A 19,807-nucleotide genomic window follows, 5' to 3' on the forward strand; every position below is an offset into this window, starting at 1 on the left:
CCAGATCTGTTGTTTCGCTTGTTGAAAAAATAAGGTTTTTTCACATTGTACAACCAACACATTAGGTTTTTTAAAGCAAATTGTTCTGTACACTCCGTTTGGGGTACAGCTTCAATTCTGAGAAAAGTCTGATACCTCCTTGTACCTTGACAACATCTACCTTACCTGAGCCCCAAACTGCCAAAATCTGGAGGAGAGGGAAGGGAGGTGGGTTGGAAGGAGGGAGAGTCATAGAAAGCAGCACCAACATGATGAGGTAAACTTTATGCTTAGTGTCCCATTTGGGGCCTTAGCAAAAGCTTGTGGCAACTCCTACTTTCCATGCTACCTGTGTCCTGAAGGTTTGTTAAAATCCTGGGAAAAAAATCTGAAGGCAGACAGTGTAGTGTGCTCAGTGAGGAATGCTGTAGAAATGTAAATTGAAGGAAGCCTTCAGGGAGAAGGCAGAAACCTATGCTGAGATCAAGAAACACAGACAGACTGCTTATTACATCTACATTCTGTGATCAGGTCCCAGCAAAGAGAGGAAAAGATTCACATCCACTTTAAAAAACATTAAAGAATTCTCCTAATGGAAATAGAATGAAAATAGGATACTGCTGAAAAACAGGTGAGAGAGGCAGCAGACGATGCTTTAAAGCAGAAGTAGTAGTTTGCTACCTTCTTTTTGTGCAAACTGACAAGCATATCCCATTTTAAACAAGAAAAAAAGGGAAAAGTTTATTTTCCAAGGCAAACCAGCCTTGAAGTGAATGACTAAGCTATCAGTCTCTTGCAGTGTAGCTGGGGTAACAGCAGGTGCAGAATATGTGGAGAATTTTGTTTGGCAAATGTGGACCCATGTTACTATGATGAGTAGCAGGGAATGATTTTACAAATCTATCTGATGAGAAGGGTCACAGTTTCTCTTTTCAAAATATGCATATCCACATCCATTTGCATTTAGAGTCTAAACCACAAAACTGAGTCTGAAATGCAAAATAAAACCAAGCCTTGGACTACTATGGTATCTGTTTTCCTACCTGCCAGTTACTCACATGACAATTCCTTGCAGGAGCCTGGTGTGGTCCCATGTACCTTTTTCCTTTGTTTTCAAGATCACTGCTATCTAGATTTCATCTCTGTACTGCTCTCCGGTGTAGACTCTGCTCCCACCAATTGCCCCCTGCCAAGATCATTTACCATCACTTCCAAAGAGCAGCAGTTTTCACATGATGTCTCCACATTCCATAAGGTGATCAGCTTTTCTTTCCCTAAATATTTTCCCCTCCTTTCTAATACAACTAACCTCAATGCTTATTTTTCAGAAAAGCATATACAGTAATGTCCTCATTTCTTCTGTGTTGACACGCTATGCTGTCACCCAAATGCTAGTCTTCTGGACAGGAAAATAAATTTCTGTTTTCAGGAACATCTCTTGAATGGAAATACTGTTCTTCCAAAGGACAATGTCACACAACACTGTAGCATGTCTAACACCAACAGCATTTTCACTTGTATGTCTATGGTCTCCAGCTTGAGAAATGTAAAGAAAGAGCAAGGAGTATACAGGCACCACTTGTTCCTTGCCCTTAGACTGAAATCTGGGAAGAATACAGCCAAGTCTGAGTTGCTGGGTGGGAAACTAAACAGTACCTGCCAGTGCTAGGAGAGCAGAAGGGAGGTGGAAGGGATAAGGACAAGAGATTAATCTTGTGTTGGTCTGTCAGACCACACAGCATGGCTTGTGTGGTTCCCAGCATCCAGCGCCAGGGAAAGAGATCGGAAACAGCAGAGAGGAGGCAGGAGCAAGATCCGGTGGGAACAAACAGGACAGAAACTGCTTAGATCCTGCTTGCAAAAGGTCTAAAGACCATGAAGAGGCTTTGGCCAATCTCTGCTCAGGCTGTCACCACACATCATGGCTCAGACTGGAGTTCTGGGAAAACTGCTCTTAGAGGGTCCATCTCTCCAATTCACTGCTCCCTTTCTGCCACTGCTGATCCATCCTCCTGTTTCCTTAGCTGCCATCACTGCCCTCTTATTTCAGGAACTGTCATTTGAGGATATCTAAGGACAGTCCTGGGCTGCTTCCAAAGAGGCCATCAGGTCAAGGGCCGTAATTCTCTCCCTCTACTCTGTTCTCCCAAGACCCCATCTGGAGTACTACATCCAGCTCTGCAGCCCACAGTACAAAACAGACATTGATCTGTTGGAGCAGGTCCAGAGGAGAGTCCTGAAGATTAAAGGGCTGGAACACCTCTCCCGTGAGGACAGGCGGAGAGTGTTGGGGTTGTTCAGGCTGGAGCAGTGCAGGCTCTGGGGACACCTTATTGCAGCCTTTTGATATATAAAGGGAGCTTATAAGAAAGATAGGGACAGAGTTTTTACCAGAGCCTGTAGTATCAGGACAAGGGGGACTGGTTTTAAATTGAAAGAAGGTAGATTTAGATTGAACATAAGGAAGAATGTTTTGGAATTGGAACTAGATGATCTTTAGGGTCCCTTCCAACCCAAACCATTCTATCATTCTGTGGTTCTAAGGAATTCCTTATGATGACAATGGTGAGACACTGGAACATGTTGCCCAGAGAAGTTGTGGATGCCCCATGACATGTCCATTCCCTGAACATGTTCAAGGCCAGGACGGATGGGGCTTTGAGCAACGTGGTTTAGTGAAAGGTGTCTCTGCCCATGGTGGAGGGGTTGGATGTGATGAACTTTAAAGCTCCCTTCCCAAACCATTCTGTGATGTGACGACAGGTATTCAGAGCTCTGAGCACAGCTCTAATATAGCAAAGCTTGGCTGTGTAACAAACAGCACCAAAATGCAGCACATCATGAACACCATGACAGCCAACAGTTGTGTTCAACAAGGTAACAGCACACAACACTTTGCCAGTCATACAAGTACAATGAAATGCCATTCATAGCAGGGAAACCCTTTTATTTTCTGTATATTTGTTTCCTTTCTTTATATAATGTTCCCCACATCCTCAGACAAACTTAGCCTCATGGGTTTCAACTGACAGCACATGCAGGAAATGTCACTCTAAGGCAACCTAAGGAACACGTCTACCACACAGCTGAGAATTGTGAAAGCACTTGAAGTTGCCAAATGCAGAATAATCTTTCCTTGCATCTCCATCCAACTTATATTTTTCCACTTGAAACTTCTGATCACTGTAAAGACACTTTGCCTTGTTGCTATGTTTCCTCTGAAAAGAAAAGGAAATTAATATATTTTTCTTCGGTGGTGGCTGATTACTCTCTAATGAGACGTACAGTGAGCTCTAAGCTGAGCAGTCTGACTCTTAAGGATGTGTGTTGCCCATGCAAAATGATCTGTCATCCTGCTTACTGGCTGTGACTCAATGGTGCTCATAAAACTGAGGTTGCAGGAGCAGATAGAAGTCATTAGAAAAGTGCCATTCTGCTCTCTCACACACACTGAACTCCCTCTTTGCCTCCAAGTTAAGCAATTCACAAAACAACTGTTTGCTTTTTTTGCCATAGCAACATTCTTTTCCTGTGATCAGTGCAACAGGTCCTCAAATGGACAGTGTTTACCGAGTGTCACAACATGGCACACATGTGGCACCTCTTTTCTTTCAGTGAAGCAAGAAACACAGTGACTTTGACCAATGCCTTTGAAAATGTGTCACTCAGAAGGAAAGACCACACCTGGGACCAGATTTTGCAGTTCCAGGAAGTTAGTTTTCCATTTGTATTTTAAATATTTAAATATTTAAAAACTGAAAATAGATTTTAAAGGAAAAAAAAAAAAAGGTGAAGGAAGAAACTGGCCACAAAGAAGGAAATTAATAAACAAAAAGTAATCTAGAGTATGTGATACTTGAAACTAAAGATACATAAACCAACCCCCCCTGCTCCCAGACAAAGAGAAAAACAACAAAAACCACAAACACCAGAAAACAACACCCAGAAAGGAAAAACAGACAAGAATGGCAGTCAACTGCCTCTTCCAAGTTAAAGGAAGCAGTGAAAGTGAGGATGCCAAGACTGGTTCCTAAAGCATTTAAAAGCAGATTGACGATTTTAAATGTCACAGTCATGAAATGGGAAGGAACAGAAATGTCCTGCTGAGGGGCAGAAGTGAGGACCAGGATTAAACATGCAGACCTAATCATGAAACTACTGAAGGCACTTAGATCATTTCCCACATCTGAGCCTTCAGCAAAGCAGTCATGGTTGAACATACGTGAAACCATTTGCAGCACTGGAAGTTAACATCTCTAGATGCTGTGGTGTAACAAACTGCACCCATCAACTACCGGGCTTCCTTTTGAACAGTGGTTACTCTTTTTCTTGTTTACCACAATTGGTGACCTCTGAAGTTTGCAGCTTGGCCCAAACCATGAGTCTTGTCCCCGCTGCCAGTGCTTTCATGCATTTTGTATTAGATAGTGGGAAAAAAGCAAGCCCAAGGGGTCCAGCAAGGTTTACACAGTAGCCACTGCAGAAGGCAGCTCCCTCTCCTTGGTGAGCTCCAAGACTCTCTGATGGCCCCTGCCTGGCCATAGCAGGCGAGCAGAGATGCCCTTCCTAGGCTGCTCATCCAAGGCAAGAGTTCACCTGCTCCTGCTGCGTTGTTTTGGACAAAAAAAAGAATTGAAACCTGGTGTTCCAGTTCCTGGCAGAGCACAGCGACAGCCAGGCAGTTGTGCAAGACTGGACAGTACCAAGCTGCCCGTGGTTTTAGCAGGAGTGATCTAACCTGCCAGGCTTTGTGTATTGATGCTGTCAGTGCGCGTCACTTTCGCCTAGGGCATGACTAAAGCTGCTGGCTACTCTGCTGCCTGGGGAGTCTCACTGCAACCCAGAGCTTCTGATGGTTAGTTTAATTTAGACTTCAAACTGAGCATAAAAATGCACAATGTACACCCTTGCAGCCTGTGTACACCTCAATTAAAGCAGAAGCAGTGGTAGGATCACATCTCCTGCTTGCCTGTGTCTGCAGTGATATCCTTGGCAAGTGTAACCTCCTGTCCTTTGCTAAAACTACTCTCACATGTACTGTTTATCTCAGGCTGAACTAAAAACTTTGTCTCAAAAAAAGATTTTTTTTTTAAAGGCATTTGAACTCTAAAATATTTGGTCTGGGATAAACGCAAAACAGTGAGTGCTTTTTTATTTGTTCACTGAATCAAAACACCACTTCTTAGGAATTCTCAATTCCCACACACAGACAGTGGCAGACAGGGAATACACAAGAGCATGAATACAGTGACATTATTTAGACAACCCTGGAATCGAAGGAGGACCAATCTTCTTACAGTGAACCACATTATATTTAACTTGAAGAAGCAAACACTGGGGAATAGGGAGAAAGTTTGCAGGTTGAAAATAGACAATCCAGACTTGGATCTGGTTTCCTGGAATATCCAGAATCCATATAACCCAAATACATGGATTTGAGTAAGCTTGAGTTCTGAGTAACGAACTCTGTGACAACATAACTGCAGGGAAATGAATGTCGTACTGTACCACTTATGTCCAAAGTGTACAGAGGTAAAACAGATCTGCAAAACAAAGCTCTGACATCCTGAAAGAGCCACTTCTTTACACAGCCAATAAGTTAATTTTCTAAAGTCCATGATAAACATCATAACTCACTGTACTACAGGAAAAGTCACCATCCTTCTATTTCATGCTGGTATTTTGATAGCCTTTGCACTATACTTGTAGTAGACATAACATGATACTATACTTTCTTATCTGCAGAGAATCACCAAGAAAAAAAACCAGGGCAAAATCAGCCTCTGCAATGGCTCACAAAATATTTTCTGCTTCAGGTTTTCCTACAGAAAGGGAATGTCTTCTGTATCCAGGCTATGACAGATTTCAAAAACAGATCCTAAAAGGTCATTGTAACTTACAAGAAAAGAAAAGTGCTGTTAGTCATGCAAAGAGTGACCCCTGTGTCCCTGCCCAGCTGCAGAAGCGCAAATGATGACTTACCAGTGGCTACTCCCCACAGCCGTTCTTCTTGGAATTGCAACATCTGGTATGTAAAACCCTTTCCTTCCTCACCGATGAGGTTTTTGCAGGGGACCCTTACATCTTCAAAAAATATCTGAGCTGTGTCTGATGACCTCATACCCAGTTTGTCTATCTTTCTAGCAACATGAATGCCTGAAGAGAAAGGAGGATGAGAAAGACCACAAAAAATAGAATCACTATGAACAAGTACAATGTTTTCAGAGAGAAAATTTTGCAGATGTATGTTCCAGGACAACAATGAAACCTACCTGTAGGAAAAACATAACAGTATTCTGGAGTAAAATAGCCCAAATCCTATTTTAAAAGGTTTTTTCACTTTATTTAACTAGCAAATCAGAAACTTTAAATGTAAAAGTCCCACTTTCCATTATTCCCCAAATAATAAGTATTTACTGGTCCTAATAATTGTACTCCACACAGGTCTTCAAACAATGCAATATTTATGTGTTTATGTTTGATTTTTATCTAGCATTATAATAAAATGCTGGAATTCAATTCAGCAATATTTTCCAAGTGCCTGCACTGCTATGAAACAGTAGACAATTATTCAATAAGGACAAAAACAGAGCTACATTTTACGTATTTCTCCTCCTGGAAATCCTCTTCCTTCCCTCTCTTCTTCATTTATCTTCCCCTTTCTAGCCTACCCTGATTTTTTTCTGGTACAGGGATCACTCTGAGTTTTCATGTGTGTATGTTTGTGAGGAGGGTTTGCTTCCCCACAGACCTCTCTCTACACAGCACTGACTCTGACCCCACGTGCAATGGTCTGTTGAAGATGAACCTGGTTCATTCAGGTCTGGCCACATGAGGGTTCAGTAACCTCATCACACTGGGCAGGACTCTGTCCCATTGTTTGTTTCTCATAGCTACAAGTTCTTTCTTGCTGTAGTTCAGATGCAAGCATGGCTTACCACTGTGCCGTGGGAGTTTAACAGGCACCCACTGTTTTCCTGTGGCAATTCTCCTGTCTTCAGCTTTTATCTCCCTTTTAATCTGGAGCTAATTCAAATATTCAGGGTGAAAGTCAAGAATGCTTCAAAAGTGAGAGGACAACAACCAGGCAGAAGGATTTTTGCAAAACATGTTAATTACATCTGACAACTCTATATATGTAGCAAAACAGTCCTCCGTATCAGCATATGTATCTTTGCTGGAAAAGAAAACCTTTTTACTACTCACGTACATGTTACTCCACCCAGTTTTGTGATGAGGAGGTATTCTGTCAATGTTTTCCTCTTTATTCTATTTTTTTTTCAATCTCTACTACTCTCTGACATGGCTCACTAGAAGCTGGTTGGTCACCACACAGATTGTTGTGGTCCCTCTGTACTCGTTTGTATCTTGCTATACTTTGTGGCTTTCAGAGAACACAATTTTCTGAACTAATACAGACATCTCAACTTTTACTCAGAGGAGGCCTTCAGCCATGTGAAAATTACTTTGGTTTTGCAGGCAGAAGGAGTTGGCAGTCATTTCCTTCAAATTCACTCTCTCTGGCTGCACTAAATAAGGTTATGGAAATTTTCATCTCTTCACAGAGAAGAAATACTGACAGCATTTACAAATGCCAAGACTGCTCTAAGAATAAGGTCCACACAGACTTCCACAAGTTCCACTCAAGATTTTTTCTCCACCAACCAATCTGTAATCAGATTTTGTGTTAGGAAGACTTGCTTTGATACGTGGTCAATGCAGGAATAAAATCAGGACAGCTGTATAAAAATTCTTGATTCTTGAATTGAAAATTATCTAGCAATTTGTACTCAGCCAAAAAAGCATTTGTGGTTTGTTTCCATTTTATAAACAGAGCTAAATAACCACACACTGAGCAATTTACAAGCCCAGATGAAATCTGGAACATTGTTTCCCATTGGAATACTTCTATTTGGTTTCTTTGAGAGTCACAGAGATCATGTGTGGCCTAAAGCCAACTGGCTTTATGCAATCACTGCTCTTCACCCATATGAAGATGCACTTACTGCTCTTGTTAGTGGGTGGTTTAAAAGGACTCTCCTCGAGAAAGCACAACTGCTGTCAGTTCATTATATTGCTAAATCAATCCTGTTGTTAACTTCCCAGATCCACATACAGCAACAACTATTGAAGAAAGCTCTTACAGGCTTGGTTAGAGGAGATAAATGTGCTAATGATTTCTATCTGTAATTCTTCCAGATTGGGTTGTGTGCTCAATTTTCCAGCATTCCCCTTTGTCATGCCATACCAGTTTCACTTGTCCTTATCATGTTTCTCACCCACAAGGAGACCAAGCTGCATCAGTCTCATGTAATGCCCCTTCCGTGGCTAGTACATGCTTTATGTTGTGGAAGACAGTGATACATAATCATCTCTTTGGCCACCATGGGGGCATCAAAATCTCCCTTTCCTTCATTTGTCTTCCTTCCCTTCCTAAGGGGTACTACAAATGTAAAACTATCAGCAGCAGTAGAAATCAAAATAAATCACATGCAATAACACAAATCTCAATTTAACAAGGCCAAGCACCTGACTTAATAAAATCACTCTAACAGAGCCATTTGAGCTACTTGCACCAGTATCACTGAGATGGATTGGTATCTCTCTGCCTGGGCAGTTCTTCCCAAGTGTCTTTGACTTTTCATTTTCTCCCATTCCTCCAGCCTTCTGAAAATCTCTTTTATTTCCTATATTCTATCTTGAGAGAAAGGCAGTTGCTCTCTCCTGACACCATTTAGTGCCATTACAAATGGAAACAGACACATTCTAAATTTCAATTTGAGAAACATGCTCTTTCTCTTTTCCTGGTTGCTCTTCTCTTTATTAACTCCCCCTTACAATCTCCCCTAGTTCTATCTGAGGACTCAGAGGACAAATAGTTACCAGATCAGGGCTGCAAGCAATTTGTCTATATACCTTACACACAGACATTTTGTAATTTGTTAGATCCTCTTTCATCATATGAAAAATTCAGCTGCTTTTTTCAGACACTGTTATTGTATGAGAAGTATTCACCTAATTTGGATATGTATTGTGGATCCATAGTGCTGTTATCCAAATTCTCTTTAGGAGAAATGTAGCCAGCAGTGTCTGTCAAATCTAGACCATGATTTGCTTCACCCCAGATTAGAGAGTACACATACCCAAAATTAGAAGAAGCAAATCCTACTTTGTATCTTCAATAAATTACCAATTGTTGAAGTTAATAATTCACTTTCAGACTTGTAATCTTTTTCCCTCTTTGTTTGTTCACCATGCTATATAAGTACAAAACAACTTAGATTTTTAGAAAAAACGCACCACGGATCCTTCTTTACCCAGTCATATAGGCTGGTGCCTGCAGAGGTGAGTCAGACATAACACATTTGCTCTCCATTGCAGCTGTTTTTGAGCTTTGACACACATACATCCACAGACGTTTGAGAGTGCATCATTCCGTGATGTCCTCCAGACGCTTCCTGTACAGCCTTGGTCTGCTGCCCTCCATGGAGCACAATCTTTAGCAGACAGACATCCTTAGGATGTATCAAACCAGATAGAGCTTCCTGAAAAATCTCACTTCTGATATGACTCACCCACTGAGCACAATCAACAGTCTTAATACTTAATTTCAAAAGGTCACCAATCTTGGTACTGTGACCTCTTTGGAGGTAAATATGTGTATCATCACAGAAGAATTAAAACACGTGCACTTTGAGGAGTGCAAATTTTGTTCCTAGGAAGACTTCTACACTTCTGCAGATCAGCTTAAGGTGTCTCAGGCAATTTTTCGACTCCAAATCTATTTAATGCAGGTAAAGAAGGTCTGTGTTTAGGCTACGTGATCTAACATCTCCCCTCTCCTAGAGCTATGACAATTCACGTCTTTTTGTAGGAAGCAAAGTAGCTGAAAACCTCTAAGAAAACTTCTGTATATTTGATCTGCCACCAGCCACGGGTCAGCTGCTTTGTTGTTTTAGGAAGACTGATCTCAAAGAAGTAGTACTGCATTTGCATTCTGACCCTTTCATGAAAAATCACAAGAAGGACTTCTTTCATTTTTCAGCAGATGGCTGATAAGTGAATTTACCTGAAAATTCAGAGAGATTCTGGCTCTGAGTTACATGTTCACTCATCACTTCTCAATAAGGATGAAGTCCACAACTAGTGAAGCAGCTCAGGTCTGTCTTCTGTGAGCTCCCATTCAAAGACTGTCTTGCATGAGCAGAGGTTGTAGAAGCTCACAACTCACTCAGAATCTGCTTGATTCTCAAGGCAGCTCACTTGCTTGACTTACCCCATACTGAAATTCACTTAAAAGACATTCCCTTAAGAATCTCTCATCATCCTCTTTTGCAACACTGAAGACCTGGGTTTTGTTCTCAGTCTAATCCATTAAGTGAACACAGAGACATCCACTTCACTGCCACGGTGGTGTTCCTACATGTGAAATGCCAACAATGGCATATATTTCATGTGTAAAATACTCTGAATGGAATGAAAAAAACAGCCCTGACTATAAATATTTTATATAATAAATGCATGGATATGCATTATTCTAGATTTAATAAATATTAAATAGTATTAAAACAAGTGTTTCATCCCATTAAATAAACATTAATTTTTAAAATTGCACATTAAAATATACTATATATTATATAGTGCATAAATTAATATACTGCATATTTTAAAATATTAAAATGAGTGAAAACTTAAAAGATTTAGAAACTTTTGCACAAGTGTCAAAACTGCAAAGGATCCCACCAGCACAATCTTAACTGCATCCTCTCTGAATGATGTTCTTTATGCATATAGCACTCCTGCATTCTTCAAGGTCTGCAGATTACTCAGAACAGACACTGTGTGGACTGTACCACTGAAACTTGTACCCTTAGACCAGGCTGTATTTCTTCCATGTTTTCACCTGAATTGCTAGTCTTATTCAAAACCAAATCCCTACTTCCAAGAATCTTTCACTCCAGCCCACATTTAACTCTCAGACCATTTTTATAATTCAAATTGGTAGTAGTGCTCTCATGAAAAGATTCCTTTGCACAGCACAGCCATGAAACACTCTGAGAATGCATGCAATTCTCTTCAGCAAGCCCACCAGGCTTGTTTTGAGAGGTATTTCCCAAGTTTGAAATCTCTAAACTCTTTATCCTTTTACTTTTATATGGTTATGAATCATTGCCATGAAAATGTGTCCGAACAACTTCTCTAAATATATTTTCATTAAGCACCTTTCCTTCTTGTATTAGGCATACAAAAAACATCAATAAAATCAAATTAGAAGACAAAGAGTCCTGTGTTATTACCAGGTAGATTCATTGGCAGACATATGAGAGATTTATTTCGATGGGGAGGTCCTTCACTGGTGTTTGCCAGGAGGCACATCCAGTCTGCCTGGGTCCCGGATGTAATCCACATCTTCCCTCCATTTATGACATATTCATCGCCCTTTCTCACAGCCGTTGTCTTGATATCTATTTCAAAACACAGGAAATGAAGGGTTATTCTTGGGAAGGAGAGGTATGTTGGTCCAGGTATCAGTGGCAGGGTCAGTCCCTTGCTCTCAGACACAAAACTCGTATTTGGTTCTCCCTCATAACCCCATGTCCTATAATCCTTCCAGGCATGAGGCAAACTAGTCTGGACAACTCTTGGAAGGCAAGTCAGGGAAACAGGATCACTTCTCCACTTCTCTCACCTTCCTTTAGATGGAATCTTCATCCCACTGGATAAAAGCAGAAAACTTCCTAAGTGTGGTGGTCAAAAACTTGGGACAGAAGCATTTCACTCTGAGGTGACCTACTAGAGTTTCTCTCACTGTGCACTGGTTCTGAAGAAGCCATTAATTCCAGAGTCATGACTTAAACAAACATAAACCTTGGTATCTATGAATGTATAAAGACGAACCGACATCCACTTCCTGCATGCTCTTGGTCACGGGGTGCAATACCTTCAAAGCTGGTAAACTATCAAAGGCCAAGTCTGAATGCAATGAACGTCTTTACATGAAGGAGATCTGAACACCTGCTGTTTATGCACCCTGGCAAAAAGCAGTATTATTTTCCTCTGCGACTGTTCACATTACGCTGCAAGCAGCCCTAGTTGCTTTCAACAGACAGCCAGAGAGAATCACTCGTTGTTATTTACCCCCCAGCAGACTTTCCAAAGGGCTGGCTTCTTTTCCCTGCAATTGAACCTCTTTGACAAGAACCCCAGTTGACAAAGACTCTCCAACAGATATCCAGCTATAAGTAGGTGATGGTATAAGAGAACCCTGCCACACTCCCAATAGCACCTGTAAATCTAACAAGACTATGAAGTCTGTAAGAGGCCACCCACTGAGAGGGACCGTAGACTGGGAGGGTAGGAGTCAGACACCAGGTGGAGTGGGCAGGCACATGTAAGACATCTGGTTACACTTTCATACACAACCACCTCAATCTGCACGTGCACGTTCTTCCCTAGGGCCCTAAACATAAGCCAAAAGCAAACCCAAGTATCTGACCTTCATTTAGGAGATAAACTGGGACTGAGGTCAGCATGGCTGAAAACTAGTCTTGTTAATGAAGGAACAGGGGAAAAATGATGGGAGAAAATTGTATAAGGTATAAAACAGGGGAGTATGGGATATAGCTATGGCTAAAGGAATGTACTAGCTGGTAATGATCAAGAGCAAGGGAAGGAGATAGTAATCATGCGGATAAAACCAGCAGACACAGAGGAATTCACCCAGTGAAAGGGCTGTGGCAAATCTGTCCAAGGGACTCGATATGAAATCTGTGTAAGAATGAAGGCCAAGAAATTGAAGGAATCTGAAGTACTGGCACTCATAATACATGGACACAGACACTGGACACTCATATACATGGAGACCAAATAATAAATGAAGGACACACAAGAGCTGGAATAAGAAATATGACTGCTGAAATGGTGTGACAAGGATGGGAGCATACACAGTGATTTACATCACTCATCCCTTTGTTATGAAACAGCTACTGACGAGATTAGATAGAAGTCTCATAGAAGGTCTGCAAAGGAACAATGAGCACTGTGATGTTACCACAAATGTAAATAGTTCTTGCAAGCATGGCGTCACAGGGGCCTAACCACCCAAATACAGATTAAAGAACAAATGCCTTACTAATGAGAATGTTTAAGTACTCCCAGATTCAATGGTTCGAAGTTTGCTTCAAACACTTGAGAAGCAACTATTTAAAATGATCTTATGAAGAGTTGATTATCTTTAATTAAAAGAAAGATGATCAAATCAATATGTAAGTTTTATGTTTAAAATACAGCAGGCTTTGAAAATGTACTTAAGAATTTACTAAGGTCACGTGGACTCAGGAATGTGGCTATACAGAAAATTTGGAATATTTGACTGATTATTTTCCCTGATAGAGCATAGCTCTGGGAAAAGGCTACTTCAGTGGGTGCTCCATGACTAATTTTTGCAGGCCCACACCACTGACCCTGTATTTTTTATGTCTCAACACAGCATGCTCTGAGGAGCCCTTCTGGGGAAGAGCACAAGGCATCACCAGAGGCGTATGATACAGCTGGTGCCATATAAGCAATCAGGGTTGGTCATATCACCATTCAAATCATGTGTACTCGAGCCTCAATTTTCTTCTCCACTGCACTCTTGAGTCCAGTCATGCATCTAAATAGATTTGACTAAAGGTAAGGTTGGCTTCAACTTTTAAGGTCAATATTACAGTCAAAGATAGGCAACACATATCATTCAAGTAAAATATGAAGAACATGTATCTGAAATTTACATCATCAGAACAGGAAAAGAAGCCCCAAAACTTTAAAGAAATACCTTCAAGTCTAACTGAATGAATAATCACTTCAAAAACCAGGAGATGACTTGCAGGAAATGAACAAGATTAATCATGAAAGCAAGCTACAGTTTGGAGGTCAGAAGATAAGTACTGCAACAGGTTGAACTAAGTTAAATCTTGCAGATGAAACCCAACAAAATCAAAGAAGGTTAGGGTGGCAAATAAAAATGTTTCATCCACAGAAATGAAAAGAGGATGGGAAAAAAATGAGGCATATAGAGGACACTTCAAAAAAAGGAACTTTTTACAGGAGATTACAGAGGGATTACAATATAGTTGACAAAGCAAAATGCCTACAAGAAGGACTGTATAGAAACTGAAATTAGTGAAAACAGAGGTTGCTGGTTTTGGCAATCTCCACAGCCTCAAAATACATTTGGAAAGAAAAGAGAATTCAATTTACCCATGGTATCTTATTGAAACCCAACCTGATTTGTTTATTATGAAATTGGATTTTCTGGAGAAAAAATCCTATTGGACCCAAGCAAGTGAAATTGACACTACTAGGTAACTATGAGTTAAAATTTGAAAAGATAATTAGGACAAAAGTGGAAATGTGCATAAGAAACTTGGCAAAGGGGAAATTGCATCAGGTTGCATTAAAAGAGGAAGTTCTGATGTGCAGGGAGAGGTACTAGTTAAGCCCCTCCTTGGATATCAGCCTCTGGACAAAACCTACTGAATATTTGCATTAATGATCTTTTAAAGGGTAGGAATACACTAATTAAATTTATTTGTGACACAAACTTGGGAGACATCACCAACACAGACAACTGAAGTGTGGCCCAGTGAGAAACGAATGATCTTGAGTTTTCAAATTCAACATGGCAAGTACAAGTACTCAGACACAAAGTAGTAAAAGTGATTGCTAAATCCTGCAATGTTTCCATAGCAAACTGGTAATGAAGATGATCCACAGTTAATCACAGGATTCGCAAGTTTGCAAGCTGTTGTGTAACATCACATATTGGAGAGTAATACTTCTACTAGGGTTGTAAAAGTATTTGTGCCATTATAGACACCATGTGAAATTCTGGGGTTTTTTGCTCAAAAAAGACAACCTCAATTCAGAAAAGCAGAAAGGCTGGATTCCACTGAGACAAAACAGGGAAAGATATCTATGTTGAAGAGGTATACATGAACAGTGTTATCAGCTGTAGATGCCTGGACATAACTCGAAGACAAGAGGAAGTGTTTTCCATGATGTGTTCTTAAATATCCCCACAAACTGTCAGCAAAACATTCTATAAATTGTGGAATTGGAGTGAGATAGAATGAGACAATATAATTCAAACTGACACAAATGTTTATGCTTTGTAGTACCAGAATCCTGAAATTAAAGAACTTTCTGTACCAACTGTACTGTTCTCTTTTTCTTTTCAAGCCAACTCTGCGCTAGTTTTGGTGCACTCGGTCACTACTATGGACAATATAGAACAACTGCACTTGAAAGCAGACAGGTGCTCCTTCAAACTGACATGAATTTTCTGTTAGACTAATAGACACAGTCCTTTTTGTTCTGTTGAATTCTGAATAAACTGGTTTGAGGCACATTTCAGTTCTCATGTAAACACTTTTTTTGTCTTCCCAGCTCATATCACCTTAATTAATTTTGGAACTGCAGGAAAAAATGTTAGAGCTACCTCAGTCTCTGTCATTCTTCAGTTTAAAATATACTGGCTCACATGGCAGAAGCATGTCCCCAACCCTCACATGTGAAGAGTTGCTATGTCCCTTCACTTGTCTTAGGGGAACAAACATCCCCAATAGCATGAGAAACAAAAGGAAGCACCAAGTGCAGTTTCACACAGCTCAGTCTACTTTACAGCTGGGCCACCTGGAGATGGTGCAAAATGGTGCAACTCAGAACACAACCTATTGTTGCCCACACCTAAGTTGTCCATTTAATTACCTTTTAGAAGCACTGTAAGCTGGATTTGGCATCTATATCAGGGATCAAATTTTCCAGAACAGGGGGAAAACGTATTGTCATTTCATCCTACACTGTCTCCAAGCTGCAGCATAGGTTCATTAGATACTCCTCTTTGATTCCAAATTTGTTTTTAACTGCATTAATCTAAGTACATCATACTGCTTTAACTAGATTATAAACAACATGCTGCTGAAGCATTATTTATGTTACTTATTATCTGGAACACTGCATCAAAAAATTCATATTTGGAAATTTCTGATAATCATCTAATTAAACTAGAGAGGCATTTATTAAAATAAATGATGTATTTCTTACATTAGCAAAATTCAAATTTATAATTACTTTAACAAGTAAATTACTAAGTACTATTATAAGATTAATTATTTACATCTTAATATTTGAATTATGACAAGCAATAATGTTAATTTAAATAATATTGAAATTTAATATTTATATATTTATTATTTCTAATTATTAAGTATTATTAATAGTTGCTCTTTAATAAACAAGTCTACTACAATAATGGAATTTTTCTTATGAACAAATTCAATTAACCCAGAAAGGAAAACAGCAATGGATCATGCAGGAAGATTTAGTCCCATGATTTCATTATCCACATTAACGTTCTTGAAATCTACCTACTGCACCCTTGCAGCTGGATGTTTATCTATTTGCCTTGAAAAAACCAACAGGAGTTTGGTCACAGAGATGGATATAGGACTCCTACGATAAAAAATATCTCATACTTGGCAAGTTTGTCTGCAGGAAAATGTCTCAGTAATTTGTAAGAACACAATGTGTTCAACTTAGCCATGCTCTGTCCAACTAAACCTCTAAAAGTGGTCACTTATCATTCTCTTTTCCATGGAGCCCATGATTCAGCATCAGAGGAGACATCTTTTCTTTTTCCACAGTATCTGTTTTGGTTTAATTGTTCAAATTTTCTACTGCCTCAGGCACTTTAGAGTAATAGTTTCATTTGTTCAGGTTTTTAAACATATTCTTGCATTAAACCAAGAAAAACAGTTGCATGCGAAGTAACTAAATTACAAAGGTAACAGATTTGACATCACAAATTCTTCATTACCTCTAAATAAAGCAATCAGCAGTTGAGATATATTTTTGCTTCACCAGAATGACAGAAGGGGCTGAGGTGTGGTAAGGATGAGCAAGAGGAAATCATTGTGAAAGTGATGCCATCATTTTCAGAACAGAGTGGCTCTGTAGTTTGCCCCCATTCAGAGGAGAGGTTGTGTTAAGGCAGTGCAAGTTCCAGTACAGCTGAACAGGTTACGTTCCCCGTCACGTACATCTAGAGTTGCATGACTGACGCTGGCTGTGCAACTAATGAGGTGCTGGAGCGCTCCTGCCAGCGGTGAGCCTGGACAGAGCAGGAAGGCAGCAGCAGGACAACAGTAGAAGAAAACTGGGGCCAGTATAAAAGAAAAAAATCTCTTGTGCTCAGCCTGTACAAGGTTACTCCATTGATTCAGCTGACAAATATGTTAAAATTGATTGCTTTTGGATGCATGAGAAACATGTGTTATGTTCCTGGAATGTTACTTTTTGCCCTCACCACACCAGACTTTCCTTCCTTTTGTTTATTACAAAGGATGGGGGCAAAGTGAAGTGTCAGGAAAAACAGATTCTTTCCATTAAAACATCAAGCTGTCTAAAACTGGCAGTTTGCTAGGTTAACTTACTTGCAACATCTGACCCAGCTCCAGCTTCACTGATTCCCAAGCAAGCCACAAAATCACCAGCTATAGTTGGTATGAGGAACTGTTTTTTCAACTCATGGGAACCAAACCTGCAACAAAATAATGAAAAAGATAGGCTATTAAAAGCTTATGAAGGTCAGTTTTATTTAGGCGTTCGTTACAAATCTTGTTCTACCCACACAGTGATCAGTTTTCCTATGACCAGGTTAAAGCTGTCCCAGAGCCAAAAGATAGAACAGATACCTTCCAAAGCTGTGATTCAGTCTTGACCAGAAGTGCAGCCACAATCATTTCATACAAGTCAAAAGTATTCAGGCATCTTATTCCCACAGAAATGTGTGGCCTAGATGCCCAAAATCTATCTTTATGATTGTTGCTTTAAAAGTTCCAGATCTAAATAAACATAACCCCTGAGGATTCCCCTTTATGCTCCTGAAGTCAGCCAAGATGGAGGACCTGCTCTCTGTTTATCTTCTGACTTCTGCACCAGCTCTTTGCCAGGTTTTAGTGATGACTGAAAAGTTATGACATGTCATGGCCACCATCTGCAAATATATGTATTTAAATTATTTATATCTTAATATATTTAAATCACATAGTAAAATCCATTAATGCTTCTTCTCAGCTGCTCTTTTATCTCTACAAAAATAAAAAGGGAAACAGCAAGCTGTTGATGGTATTTTAACACAAAAATTTCACTTGGCTGTATTTCAGTTCAGTTAAGAGGTACACACTATTTTCCCATTGTTTAGAAGCTCATATCCATTCAAAATATGGTCCATCTCATTTTATGCTTGATTTTATCCTAATTAACATTCACTGATTTCTTCTCCAGTGTGAATGGTGAGTTCAAGGTCCAGTTCTTGAACCTCTCTTGTGTGACTGAAAAATTCCTTGGGTCATGAAATGTCTTCTGTGTGCAGGAATCCATAAATTCAAGTTCCTCCTCAGCCTCCTCTTTGGTATGAGGCTTCTCAGGTCATCATCATCACTCGCCTCCTTAGGCTCACTGGGGCCTCCTTCTAAAACATAGTTCCAGTACTTCCAAAGGAGTGGGGCCATTCAAGCTAAGACTAAGCCATCCCCTCCAACCAGCCCTGGCACAAAGGACATGGGACAGCCAGAGAACAGACTGGGATCTGGCAGACACTTCCACTTGGTGCACACAAGGAGCTCAATTCCTAGTCCTGTCTCTGCTGAAAATCACAGCAGCAATCCCAAATAAATACAAGAAGCAAGTTTGGAGTGCTTACTGCTCACTCTAGCATACTGGAACAAAGTTCCCATGTCTGTTAGGCAGTATACTTTTTTTTTAACTTTCCATGGGTATGATCAAGTATGGCTAGTTGCACATTCATTAGTCAAAAAAAACCCCAAACAACCCAACCAACAACATGGAAAACTAGATAATGAGAGCAGATAGTGGTGATTTTTGGCAATGCTTTCTGACGCTTGAAACTTTGCTAACCTTTAGCATTTCAACAGAGAATTTTCACAGCAAGAACTTTTCTTAGGGTGATATTTTTGGTTTGATGTCTTTCTTTGTTTTGAGTTCCAGAAAACAGTTCAGTTCTTTCCAAAAATGTGGCTGTAGAAGATATTATTTTGCAATCAAAAAAAAGTCATGCAACTCTATCTTCAGAAGATGTGCCTTGCAGGAGACAGCTAGCTTCTTGCTCAACTGCTAGCTTTCTGCTAGAAATATGTCATTTCTGTAAAATTCTACCCATCTTAAATGCATCCCAGAAAAACCTCAGGCTTGCACAAATGTGATACCCACTTCTTCCCAGTTTAACAGCTACAGAATTAGAAAACTCTACTTTCAAGGAGATCGTGCTCTGGCTCAAGACAGACCTGACCATGTCTGCTTTCTGGTTGGGGTCATACCCCAGAACACAGTTTCCCATGTGATTAACTGTGCAGCCTTAGCATCACTATAAAATACATTTCTATGCATTTGGGTATCCATACACACACACACAAGTCTACAGTCAATGAATCTTGTTGATCCTGTGTAACACAGAAGTCCCAAGTGTGAGATTCTGACACACCGAGTTGCATGAAAGTGGTTCATCCTTTCTTGCTCCATACTTCGTAACTAACATTGGTGGAATGTCATGAAAACAAAGACAAAAATTCCGGTGGTATACAATACCATAATTAGAAGGCAAAAGGAAAGAAAAGAAACCATGGCAAAATACAGATATAACACTTCTGTGATCCACACAGTTCTGTTTATATGTTCTGATTGTCAGCTGCAGCTTCTCTCCTTTACAGCAAACAATAAATCACATAGTAAAACTAACTTTTTTTGATATTCATTCCCAGGTATGCTG

The 19,807-nt window shown here is 40.0% G+C and overlaps 1 protein-coding gene and 1 long non-coding RNA gene across 4 annotated transcripts in view; one reads left to right on the top strand and one right to left on the bottom strand.

The window, feature by feature from the left end:
- The window catches only part of LOC104689336 (probable acyl-CoA dehydrogenase 6), an 80,807-nt gene that overhangs the window by 8,167 nt on the left and 52,833 nt on the right, over nt 1-19,807 (bottom strand). For all 3 annotated transcript variants that reach the window (XM_010399402.4, XM_019285591.2, XM_020584655.2), the window contains 3 exons: nt 17,454-17,560; nt 11,277-11,444; nt 5,962-6,135 (listed from right to left, as the gene is read on the bottom strand). In XM_010399402.4, the coding sequence (XP_010397704.2) occupies nt 5,962-6,135; nt 11,277-11,444; nt 17,454-17,560 (449 nt within the window). The remainder of the gene's footprint in view (nt 1-5,961; nt 6,136-11,276; nt 11,445-17,453; nt 17,561-19,807) is intronic.
- On the top strand, nt 214-15,174 carry LOC120409817. The gene is made up of 2 exons (XR_005601618.1): nt 214-1,234; nt 5,796-15,174. It is a non-coding gene; the product is annotated as an uncharacterized LOC120409817 (long non-coding RNA).

This window comes from Corvus cornix, chromosome 2, assembly GCF_000738735.6.
Source record: "Corvus cornix cornix isolate S_Up_H32 chromosome 2, ASM73873v5, whole genome shotgun sequence".
NCBI classification, from domain to species: domain Eukaryota; kingdom Metazoa; phylum Chordata; class Aves; order Passeriformes; family Corvidae; genus Corvus; species Corvus cornix.